General features: G+C 33.1%; 1 protein-coding gene across 1 annotated transcript in view; it reads left to right on the top strand.

Annotated features, from left to right (window-relative positions):
- Positions 1–12,785, top strand: part of SANBR (SANT and BTB domain regulator of CSR) — a 47,682-nt gene that overhangs the window by 27,426 nt on the left and 7,471 nt on the right. The window contains exons 12-15 of the mRNA XM_033125631.1: positions 2,604–2,749; positions 3,525–3,624; positions 4,614–4,646; positions 5,434–5,533. Coding sequence (XP_032981522.1) covers positions 2,604–2,749; positions 3,525–3,624; positions 4,614–4,646; positions 5,434–5,533 — 379 coding nt within the window. The remainder of the gene's footprint in view (positions 1–2,603; positions 2,750–3,524; positions 3,625–4,613; positions 4,647–5,433; positions 5,534–12,785) is intronic.

Below are 12,785 nucleotides of genomic sequence, written 5' to 3'. Positions count from 1 at the left end.
TAACAGATGTTCTTGAGATACAGGGAGGAATGACAACTAAGGAAAGAAATTAATATATTGGTAAATCTAAGTGAACATTCACTGTATAAAACAATGATGATAATGCTTTGTGTGTGCGTGTGTGTTTGTATCGGTGTGTGTGTGTGCACGTGTGTGCATGCATGTGTGTATGTGTTTGTAATAGATATATCATTATATTAATATAGACAATTTTAAAATATGTTATTAATATATATTATACATTTTAAAGTATAATTTTAAAACTCACAACAATAGTCTATAAGTTGGGAAAGCAGTGGAATGGAATTTAAAAGGTCTTTGGGAGGGAGGGTACTAACAAATTAGACCTTGATAAGTCAAGGATACATCTTACAAGTTCTGGATAACCACTAAAAAGTATAGAAGAATGCATAACTTCTAAATTAATGTGTGTGAAGGGAATGAGTGGAATGATAAAAAAAAAACAAAACAATAAATTCTTAACAAATTTAGAAAAAAATGATACAATTCAGTAAAGGATAGATAATATAAAACTTGCAGCAAATATCACACTTAATGATGAAATGTGGAAAGCTTTTCTTTTGAAATTGGGAGCACAGTAGCGATGCCCGTTGTCACCACACTTCTGTTCAAATTGTAATAGAGGTGCTGGACAGTATATTAATGCAAGAAAAAGAAACAAAAAGGTGTAAGAATTGAAAAGGAACTGTCATAATTTGCAGGTGATATCATGAACATAGAAAACCCTGAAGAATCTACAGATAAATCATTAGAATTAATAAGAATGTAAGATTAATCTATTGAAATCATTTACAAAAATCAATTGCATTTCTATAAACCAACAAGGTTAGAAAATGAAATTAATAAAAGAAACCACTAACACTAACCTTAAAACTATCAGATGCCTATGAATAGATCTGACAAAATATGTACAAGAACTCTGTATAGAAAACATAAAACTTTATTCAGAGAAAATAAAGAAAACTAAAATATGGATTATTGTTCCATGTTCATAGATGGGAAGACTCCATGTATATATAGATGTAAGTGTTCCCCAAACTGATCGATGCAGTCTCAATAAAAATCCTAATGGGTTTTTATGGGGAACTTTGCTAAGCTGATTCTAAAATGTATATGGAACTGCAGAGGGCCAAGAATAGCTAAGATACTCTCAAAGAACACAAAGGTAGAAGTACTTGCTCTGCCCAATATCAAGATTTATTATAAAGCTTTGGTTATTAAGACAGGGTGATACTGGCAAAGAGTAGGTGGATGAACCAATAGAAAAGTATAGAGTACTCAGCCATTTGGATACTTGGCTGTGACATAGGTGGCATTACAGAACAGGGGGAAAAGGATGGACTTTCCAGTAAGAGGTACTATGGCAGTGGAATATCCATAGCGGGGGAAAAAATGGATTTAGACTCTAGCCCAAACTATTCACAAAAAAGACCTATATATGAAAGGAAAACTAATAAAACTATTAAAAGGTCATGAGATAAAGGAAGAAATTTTAAATTCAAGTACATCAACTATATTAAATAAACCGAAACTGAAGAAACAAACTCATGGGTGGGACCAGATACTAGCAACACATATCCATAAAGGGTTCATATTAAGATTTTTTAAAAGTCTTACAAATCACTAAGAAAAAGACAATAGGCAGTTTACACAACAGAGTTCCTTGTTCTTGTCCAGGAAACATAAAAAGGAATTCAACCTAATTGGTAACTAGGGAAATGCAAATTAAAACCAAAATGAGATACTACTGCACGCTTGTTAGAATGATTAAAATTGAAATGTCTTACAGAGTGTTACTGAGAATATAGAATAATGAGAACTGTCATACACTGCTGATAGTACTATATTTTGGTACACAGGGGCACTTGTGCACCAGGAAGCATGTAAAAGAATATTCATAATGGTATTATTTCGAATAGCTCCAAACTGGGAACAACCAATCCATCAACTGTATAATAAATTGTGTATATTCACAAAGTAGAATACTATACATTAAAGCAAATGTTAGTTACATGCAACAATGTGGTTGACTCATAGAAACATGTTGAACAAAACAAGTGAGGCAATACTAAACTATAGTATTTAGAAATGCATACTTAAGTGACGAAAGGATAAAAGCAAGGAAGTAAGTCAGTATAGAGGTTATCTTTTGGGAGACAGTTATGGGCCCGTGGGGACACCTGGAATATTGGAAATTTTTTTTTTTTTTTTTTTTTTTTTTTTTTTTTTTTTTTTTTTTTTTTAAGGAGGGTGCAACCCACAATGGCCCACACGGGCATCGAACTGGCAATCTTGGTGTTATCAGCACCACGCTCTAAAAAACTGAGCTAACAGACCACCCCGGAAATATTCTATTTTTTATTGTAGATGGTGGTTACATGGATGTTCTTGGATATTTTTTAAATATACATTTTTTTCATGCTCTTTTCTGTATGAGTTTTTTTTCCTTTGAGAAAAAGTAGTAAAATGATTGCTATATGACGATATGACCAGTCAAAGAAGAACAAAAACATATAGTCATCTTTAAAGGTATGTTTCCATAATGAACCAACCTCTCTAATTTAGTGTCTCTGATACAACAGGGTTGTGAACTGAGGGACCACGTGGTTGCTTTTCCTGATCTTGGTGAAGGTGGAGATTTGCTGTCCTGTCCAACTGCTAGAATACTGGAAGATCTGCACAAACACAAAGATGTCATTGTTGTGCCTTTTTCTAAAGATACTGTTAGGTGAGGCGGGGGCCGGGCGGGGGCAGGGGAAATGCCGTATTGCAGCTGGATTCCGTGATTCCTGTCTCAGAATCTTCTGTCCCCTAGTGTTTCCCCAATCACTAATGTCAGTCTTCAAACAGATTACATTATTTCAGAAAGCTTAACTGAAATTATGTATTAGCTTACAATAAGAGCAAGCAGGCGTTTATTTGATAGGAAAAACACTTCAAAAATAGGAGGTCCTAGGGAAGAAAAACTAATAAAAGAAGTCATTGGTGATTAAAAGGTTGGGACCTGCAATCCAATTTTTGAAGTGTGCGTGTGTTTTTTTTTCTTTTCCCAAGTTACTTAAGCCCATCTTAAATGCTTAATGGACACAACTAGGAAAATAGTTGATGGTTGAAGTCATCTTTGCATAAATTTGAACTTCTTGAATTCAGCAGTCACTGAAGTCACTTCCATCATCTTGCGACTGCAGCAGGCATACAGGTTGAGGGTAGGAGGACTCTTTAATAAAGGCGGTTCTCAAAATAGTACCCATTATAGGAATCCAGTTCACCCCCGGCAAGTGTGATGCCAGGAATGCAATGATGCTCCCCCTACAGAGTGACTTCTGCTAAGGGAATCACTAGGTGAATTGAGAAATGTCAGTGTTGAAGTGGCATACCTTATACTCAACAACTGTATTTCTAAAGAACAATTTATAAAACATTTGCAATCAAAAAGATAATGTTTGCATTGAAGTTCTTAAAAAATTAAACACTTCTCCATAAAATGTATTTTTTCTTTCAAGTGATTCTGGGGTTGGTCCCTGTGATGAGAAGGGTCTAGACTGTGATGTTTTACTGGAGCCAAATACACCATGGGGCCCCAAAACTGGGGAGCTCAATGCCGTGAGTAGCTTGTTTCATGTATTCCTTATATGTATAAACAATGACAACAACAAAAAATTAATGACATTTAATCTTTGACCGAAACCTGACTGGTTTAAATTGAAATTAAAATTTCTAGTTAATAAGTGTTTACTGACTACCCGATCATAAGGTATTATGCTGAGTACAGGTAATAGGACACATTCCTTGCCCTCAAAGAATTAATAACTAATTGACTTAAACTTGGGGTGGGGGAATATAACATGGTCTTAAGGGTTTTTGTTATGAGCAAATAATGATTTGAGGGATAAAGATAGTATGCATGGGATATTTTGTCCCCTCCTAGTACTATAAACTTTTTTCAGTATAAATTTTTTTTAATTGTGATCAGGAATGCATTTAGTTTTTTCCCTAGGTTTCAAATTTGAAATATTTTTAAGGTGACCAGAAAGTTTTGATTCCTTTGAGTCTTGTTGCTAACAACCAGGGAGTCTGCATGTGAACTTCCTGCCTTTGTGTTGGTTAATATAACATGTACTTGAAAAAGTGAAATATTCCATGTAAAATGCATTATAAACTCCAAATAGCTGTAAGTGTTCAATCATTAACATTTATGAATTATATACAAAATAGCTAATTAGATTTCTTCACTATCTGTATATAATCTGGTTCCTTAACTTATCATAAAATATAAACATCAAAAAGTGATTGAAATAGTTCAAAAAATAACTAAAATTATATTATCTCTACATGGAATTTACTCGTCCTTTAGAAATGACACTGGGGAAATTTTTTTTTCTTTTTAGGTAAACATATACATCTCCAGATAGGAGATCTAAAAGATTACAATACATCATTTTCAGCCTGAGTTTAAACTAATGTTTCAACCTAGAAGGGAACTATATTTGTAACTTTTTTCAGCTCATCTACAATATTCATATGAAAATAAGGAATTGCAATCTGGGTAGATGCAGATTTATTAATCTCTTATTCTTTTGTCTTTTTTATAGTTTTTGTCACTGAAAAACTGGACTCTGCAATTGGTAAGTGAGCAACTGTATTCCACTTCCATGGATCACTTTCTTCCTAAATTAAAGTTTAGTTTAATAGAATCTTATCAGCATCTTATTTTGTAGATTTTAGTTTAATGTATAGCATCCTTTTCAGTGTCTACAACTTTATGCTTGCTAAAAATGTCATTATTTAAAACAGGCACATATTCCATTATCTGGTTGCATAATCCATCAGTCTCTTTTAAGTCACATTTAGGACATTGAGCAAAGCTACAAATCCATTAAGTTCCAAGTATTTGGTTGGTTGGTTGAATTTTTTTTTTTAACTGTTTGCCATTACTATGCCACCTGCCATTACCATTCACACAAATGGAGTAGGAATTTGGATCAGTGATGACAAACAGTAGGGTGGGATAGATGCAGGAAACTGCTGCAGATATGTTTAAGTAGTCCAGGGCCACATTGACCCAGAAAATGTGTGTGTGCTTGTTTATGAGACTCTTTTAATATTGGGGGTTATTATATTTTAATTTAATCTTAATAGAAAGGAGCATACTTTCAGTTGAGTGATAAAGGTGTGAAGGAACAAATACCGAGTGCCTGTAGGTGCCCATTGGTCTGCTAGAATCTGTGGAGGAAATAAATAAAAAATCTTTGATGTAATGTGACCTTGTCCTTATGTTGTCTAGGCAGTGGTCATTTTATCAGCTCTTGTTTGACTCATTCATCCAAAATAAATTTATATAAATGTGTTTGATGTGATAATACTACATTTGTAATAGGATGTGTTTTTATTTTGTTTTCTTTTTTAATTCAGAAACAACAGTCATTATTTTCAGAAGAAGAAGAATATACTACCGGATCTGAGGTCACTGAAGATGAAGTTGGAGATGAAGAAGAAGTATCCAAGAAACAAAGTACATTGATTTCTAAGTTAAAATCATCTCTTTTTATGAAGGGGTTGCATTCTGAGTGCTTTAATGCAAGAGATGAGGAATTGGCTTTTTAAGTCAACATTGTAGGATACAACATGGCAAAAAATAAATCAATAAAGGAAGCTCCATCAAGATCCCCTAACCCTGGCACTAACACAGAATACTTATAAAGTTATAAAGAAAGTGCAGTATACTGAGAAATAATCCCTCCAAGTTTTCATTTCAGGTGTAACCTAATGGGTTTCTCCAAATGTATGACTCACGTCAATGTACGTGAGATGATTTAAAGTGACGCTCAAATGACACATTGAATAATAGTCATCAAAGAGTGACTTTAAAAAAATTAAGAACATGATTTTATAGGACTAGAGAATGAACTTGTATCAAAAAATTTCAATTCATTAGTGAGAGAAATAGGGAAAATTGATTCAGAGAGCGTTTGAAGATTCAGGTATTTATAGGCATTTGATAAAAAAGGAAGTTAAAAGATTGCAAACGAGATACAAAATTGATTAATGGCCTACAAGGCAATAAACCCATAACCTTTGGGGTTATCTTTGCTACTAGACAAATCATTTGCATTTTTGTTAGACACAAAAATCTGCAAGTTTACATGAAACTTCATAGCATCTGGGCCTTCAGTAATTGTAGATATAGATAGGAAAGTCAAACACAAGGACATTCTCTTAGAGAATTAAATAATTCTTGGGTTGCGCCCCAAGTATGACACTGAAAGGACATGCAGTCCTCCCTTGTCTTATTTCCAGGTTTTGTATAATTTTTCTTTACATGTTGAATCTCTTAATGAAAAAAATCAGTCCTTTATCAATTATTTTTCAATCCTAATTAGTCAAGGAGAGAAATGCTACTATATTGTATTTTTTTCACAGTTAATTGAGGTATAATTTACATGTAATAAAATTCATCCATTGTTATGTGTACACATTGATGAGTTTGGGCATACAGTTGTGTAACGACCACCAAAATCAAGACCTAGAACATCACTCCAAAAAGTTACCTCTTGCCCTTTTACACTCAATTCCCTTTCTTCACTCCCAACCCCAGACAACCACTTATCTGCTTTTTGTCACTTTTTCTAACATCTCATATAGATGGAATCATGAGTAGTCTTTTTGTATCTGGCTTCTTTCACTTAGCATGATGTTTTTGAGAGTCATCCATATTGTGTATATCAGTAGTTTGTTTCTTTTTATAGAAGACTAGTATTCCATTTTATGAATATACCGTAATTTGCTTATCCGTTCACCATTTCATGGGACATTTGGGTTGTTTCCAATTCTTGGCTATTTTGAAAAATGCTGCTGTGAACATTTGTGTACAAGTCTGTGTGGACACATGTTTTCATTTTTCTTGGGTAGATAGATATCTAAGAGTGGAATTGCTGGTTTATATGGTATGTGTATGTTTAACTTTATAAGAAACTTCCAAATGATTTTGCAAAGTGACTGTACCAATGTATGAGAAAGTTCCAGTTGCTATATATTTGTCACAATACTTGATATTATTGTTGATTTTTTTTTAACTTTAGCTATTCTAGTTGGTGTAATAGTTCTAAGCATTTTTTCATGTGCTTATTGACCATTTGATTATCTTTTTCGTGAAGTGTCTTTAAACCTTTTGCCTATTTTTTTTCACTTTTGCCTATTTTAATTGAATTTGTAGCCTTACTAAGTTGTAAGAGTTCTATATATTTTTTGTATGCAAGTCCATGTTTTGCAGCTATTTTCCTCTGATCTTCGACTTGCCTTTGAATTTTATTAATGGTGTCTTTTGAAGAGCAAAAGTTTTTAATTTTGAAAACTCTAATTTTTTAGTTTTCCTTTTGTTTTATGCTTTTTGTCACTTTTTCTAACATCTCATATAAACAGAATCATGAATAGTCTTTTAATAGCTAAGAAATCTTTGCCCACTCCAAGGTCACAAAGATTTTCTGTTTTCTTCTAGAAGTTGTATGATTTTAGCTTTTATATTTAAGTCTATGATCACTTCCATGCTAATTCTTACATGTGGTATGAGTTAAGAATCAAGCTTGCTTCCTTTTTTTACCATAGGCATAGCCAGTTGTTCCAGAACCATTTGTTGAAAAGACGATTCTTTCCCCATTGAGTTACTTTGACACTTTTGTTTAAAAAAAAAAAAAAAAAAATCACCTGACCATTACATATGAATCTAGTTCTGAACTCTTTACTCTCTTCCATTGAATTTTATGTCTATCTACACATCAGTATCTCAGTACCACACTGTCTTAATTTTTGTAGTTTTTAGCGAGACTTGATATCTAGTGCTGTGAGTCCCTACAAAAATGTTCTTTTGTTTTAGATTATGAATATCTTGGTATTTTTAGGTGATTTGCATTTCTTACACATTTTAGAATGAGTGTGGGTGTTTCTACAAAAATACTGCTGGGATTTTTATTAGGCTTGTGTTGAACCCATATATCATCAATTTGTGAAGAATTGTTTTTTTCACAATGGCAAGTCTTCCAATCCATGAACATGGAATATCTCTCCATTTAAGTCTTCTTCAGTGTTTCTCAACAATGTTTTGTGGTTTCAGGATGCAGCTGTTCAACATTAATTCTTAAGTATTTTTTTTGCTGTTATAAATAGAAATATGTTTTAAAAATTTTTTTCCAATTGTTCATTGATGGAAATATTGAAATACAACTGATCTTTGTATATTGATCTTGTGTCCTATAACCTTGCTAATAAATTCACTTCGGTTTTTTTCATTTATTAGATTTCTTTCCTGTATGTATGCCTTTTATTTCTTTATATTGCCTTGTTGCACTGGTTAGGAACCTGATGTTAAATAGAAGTGGTGAGAACAGACATCCTTGCCTTGTTCCCTATCTTAGGGAGAAAGCATTCAATCTTTAACCATTAAGTATATAATGTTAGCTGTTGGTTTTTCATGAATACTGTTTCTCGGTATTGAGGAAGTTCCTTTATATTTCTAGTTTGCTGAGTTATTATAGTGAATGGTTGTTGAATTTTGTCAAATTTTTTTTCTCCATTTATTGATCTATAGGTTTTCGTCTTTATTATATCAATACGATAAATGAATCACATTAATGTTTTTTCAAGTGTTATACCAATCTTCTGGGGGTAAACTCCACTTGGTCATAAGGTATTTTTCTTTTTATATGTTACAGTATTTGACTTGCTCATATTTTGTTAAGGATTTTTTGTTTGTAGCTTTTTTGTGATGTCTTCTTCAAGTTTTGATATCAGGGTGATAATGACCACAAAATGAGCTGGAAAGTGTTCCCTTCACTTCTCTTTTCTCAATGAATCTGTGTAGTATTTGTATTATTTCTTCCTTAAATATATGTTAAAAATCAGCAGTGAAGTTATCTGGGCCTGGAGGGTTTTTTTGTATGTTTGTTTTTATAGGAAGGTTTTTAATTATGAATTCTGTCTTTAATTAATATAGTGCTACTCAAGTTTTCTGTTTCTTCTTGAATCTGTTTTGATAATTTCTCTTTCAAAGGAATTTGTCTGTTTTATCCAGGTTGTCAAATTTACTGGCATGAAGTTGTTCATGGTATTTTTTTATTATCCTTTTTCATCTGAAGAATCTGTAGTGATGTCCCTATTTTATTCCTAATATTGGTAATGTGTTTTATCTTTTTTTCTTGATCAGTTTGGCTAAACGTTTATTAGTTTTATTGATCTTTTCAAAGAACCAGCATCTTTTATATCATTGATTTTCGTTATAGCTTGTTTATTTATTTCATTGATTTCTCACTCTTATATTTAGTATTTCCTTCCTTGTAATTAAATTGGACTTAATTTCCTCTTCTATTTTTTAGGTTCTTAAGATAGAAACTTAAATAATTGTGTTTTTTTTTTTACTTCTTTTCTAATACAAGCATTTAAAGCTATAAGATTCACACTAAGCAGTGCTTTAACTATTTGCCACAGGCTTTGATATATTGTTTCGTATAAAATATTTTCTAATTCTCTAATGATTTTATCTTTGACTTATGTGTTTAATTTCCGAATATTTTCTTTGAAGTCTATCAGTTTTTGTTTTGTATATGTTAGAGCCTTGTGATTATGCTCATATACTTTTATAGTATATTGACTCCTTTATCAGTATGATGTATCTATTCCTCTTAGTCTATAGGAAAACTGCTTCTTTGAAGTCTGTTTTGTTTAATATTAATATGATCACTCTAGGTTTCTTTCATTGACTGTTTGAGTGGCATATTTTTTTTCTATCCTTTTATTTTCAACCTCTTTGTATTTCTTAATTTAAAATCCCTATCTTACAGACAGCATATTGTTGGACATTGCTTTTTTATCCAATTTGACAGTCTCTGCCTTTTGATTGGAGCATTTATTTCATTTATATTTAATATGTTTATTCATATGGTTGTATAAGGTCTGCCATTTTGCTATTCATTTCCTAATTGTCTCAGGTGTTTTGTTTCTGTTTCTCCTTTCCTGCTTTTTTTGTGCTAAGAAAATAATTTTAGTATATCATTTAATTATTTTATTGGCGTTTTAGTTATATTTATTTGCATTGGTTGTCCTAGACATTACAACATGTATGTTTAGTCTATCATAACGCACCTAAAGCTAATATGAATTAATTCAGCTAAAATATAAGAACCTTAAAATAATATAGTTCCATTTGCCTCTCCTTCTTTGTGCTATTGTTTGTTGTCATGTATATCTACATACATTATAAATCCAACAGGAGTTATGATTTTTGCTTTGAATACTTTTATATAATTTAAAGAATATAAGGGAACAAAAGAAAAATATATATATTTAGTCTTTTTTATTTACCCATATAATTACCATTTTTCATTACCATCTGATGTTGTTTTTTATTCTGAAGGATTTCTTTCATTATTTCCTGTAGTGCAGGTATACTAACAGTAAATTCTCTCTTTTTTTTTTTTTTTTTTTTTGCTTTTCTCAGGGAAGGTTTCTTAAATGTAATTTTATTCTTTTTTTTTTTTAATTTTAATTTTTAATTTATTGGGGTGACAATTGTTAGTAAAATTACATATATTTTCAGGTGTGCAATTCTGTATCACATCATCCATAAATCACACTGTGTGTTCACCACCCAGAGTCAGCTCCCCTTCCATCACCATACATTTGATCCCCCTCACCCTCATCCCCCACCCCCCAACCCCCTTACCCTCTGGTAACCACCAAATTACGTTCCCCAGATTAATTTTTAAACCCGTGGCCATCCTGTGGTCACCGACTAATTCTCTCATTTTTATTTATCTGAAAATTTCCAAAAATTTTCCAGTGAAAATTTCTTTATTTCACTTTTATTTTTGAAGTACAGTTTTCTCAATATAGAATTCTTCATTAACAATTAATTTTTTTCTTTCAGCACTTTGAATATGTCATTCCATTGTTTTCTGGTCTCCATTGTTTCTGATGAAAAGTCAGTCATTGATATAATTGTTCCCCTGAATGTAAAGTACCCTTTTAATCTTGTTGCTTTAAAGAGTTTCTTTTTATCTTTGACTTTGAGAAGCTTGACTATGATATGCCTAGATGTGGTTTACCTTGTGTTTTTATTACTTGGGATTTGCTGAGCTTCTTGGATCTGTAAATTAATGTTTTTCATGAAATTTGGGGAGCTTACGATCATTATTTCTTTAGGTATTTTTTTCTGCCCCTTTCACTCACCTTCTAGAACTCCAGCACACATATGTTAGACCTTTGATATTGTCCCAAAGGTCTCTGAGGTTTTGCTTCTTTTATTTCAATCTTTTCTTTGTTTTCTGATTGTATAATTTATAGTGCTTAACTTCACATTCACTGATTCATTCTTCTGATGTTTCAGATTTTCTCTTGAGCCCATCTAGTACATTTTTTTTAAATAAGTATAGGCCATTCTTTTCTTTCTTTTTTTCTTCCTTCCTTCCTTCTTTCCTTCCTTCTTTCTTTCTTTCTTTTTTAATTGGGGGATATTGGGGAACAGTGTGTTTCTCCAGGGCCTATCAAGCTCCAAGTCGTTGTCCTTCAGTCTAGTTGTGGAGGGCGCAGCTCAGCTCCAAGTCCAGTTGCCATTTTAAATTTTCAGTTGCAGGGGGTGCAGCCCACCATCCCATGCGGGAATTGAACCGGCAACCTTGTTGTTGAGAGCTCGTGCTCTAACCAACTGAGCCATCCGGCCGCCCCTCTGGAAGCTCAGCGGCAGCTTGCTGTCTTCAATCTAGTTGTGGAGGGTGTAGCTCACTGACCCAAGTGGGAATCAAACCGGCAACCCTGTTGTTCAGAGCTTGTGCTCTAACCAACTGAGCCATCTGGCCACCCACATCTAGTAACATTTTTTTACTTCAGTTATTGTGCTTTTCAGCTGTTGAATTTCCACTTGGTTTTATAGTTTCCATTTCTTGGTTGAGATTCCCTATGTATTTACTCAATAATATCATTATTCCTTTGACCATGTTTATGATAGTTGCTTTGAAGTCATTGTCTATTAAATCCAACATGCAGGGCCTCCCAGAATCCGTTTCTATTGAATGTTTTTTTCTCTGAATGGGTCATAGTTTTCAGTTTCTTTACCTCGTAACTTTTTGGTGAAAAATGTACATTGTAGATTATCTCTGCAACTCTGAAAACTGAATTTTCCTTCTGAGGGTTATTGGGTTTTTTGGGGGTTTTTTTGGTCTAGTAGGCAGTGAGCTTGCCTGACCCAAACTGCAAAATCTGTCTTCCCCATAGTATTTAGTACATGATATTTCTGCACAGGGTTTTGTTGGCTGTTGACTGATGCTGCTATAGCATGCACCCCAGGGATTATACCCGCCTATGTATTTTAGTGGTCAGCCAAGGATTTGGAGAATTTATATTCAGAATTGGGGGCTTACTTGCTTAGTGGTTCCTTTGTTTTATGGGTTTCCTTTAGATTTCTAGTTGTTTTTCCAGTCCCATGTCTGGCCTCTGACAATTCAAGCCAGTAAGGCTTTTGCTGTCAGAAGCTTGAGCTCTATGCAGGTTGGGGAAAGTGTTCAAAGGCACAAGAAACTCCCAAATCTCACCAAGAGCAGTTCTGTTTTGCAAAGATCAAAATCCCACTCTGTTTCTGCTTGCCTTTTTTAGATGGACTTCCTAGGGTCTCCCATACACTTTCATAGTTTAGCATAGTTTAGCATAGTTTACTTAGCTAGGAATTTGGGCAGAGTTCATACTCTAGATCTCACATCTAATGTGACTTTTTGTTTTTAATT

Source organism: Rhinolophus ferrumequinum, chromosome 13 (assembly GCF_004115265.2).
Source record: "Rhinolophus ferrumequinum isolate MPI-CBG mRhiFer1 chromosome 13, mRhiFer1_v1.p, whole genome shotgun sequence".
NCBI lineage: Eukaryota > Metazoa > Chordata > Mammalia > Chiroptera > Rhinolophidae > Rhinolophus > Rhinolophus ferrumequinum.
This window is presented reverse-complemented; position numbering and strand designations above follow the sequence as displayed.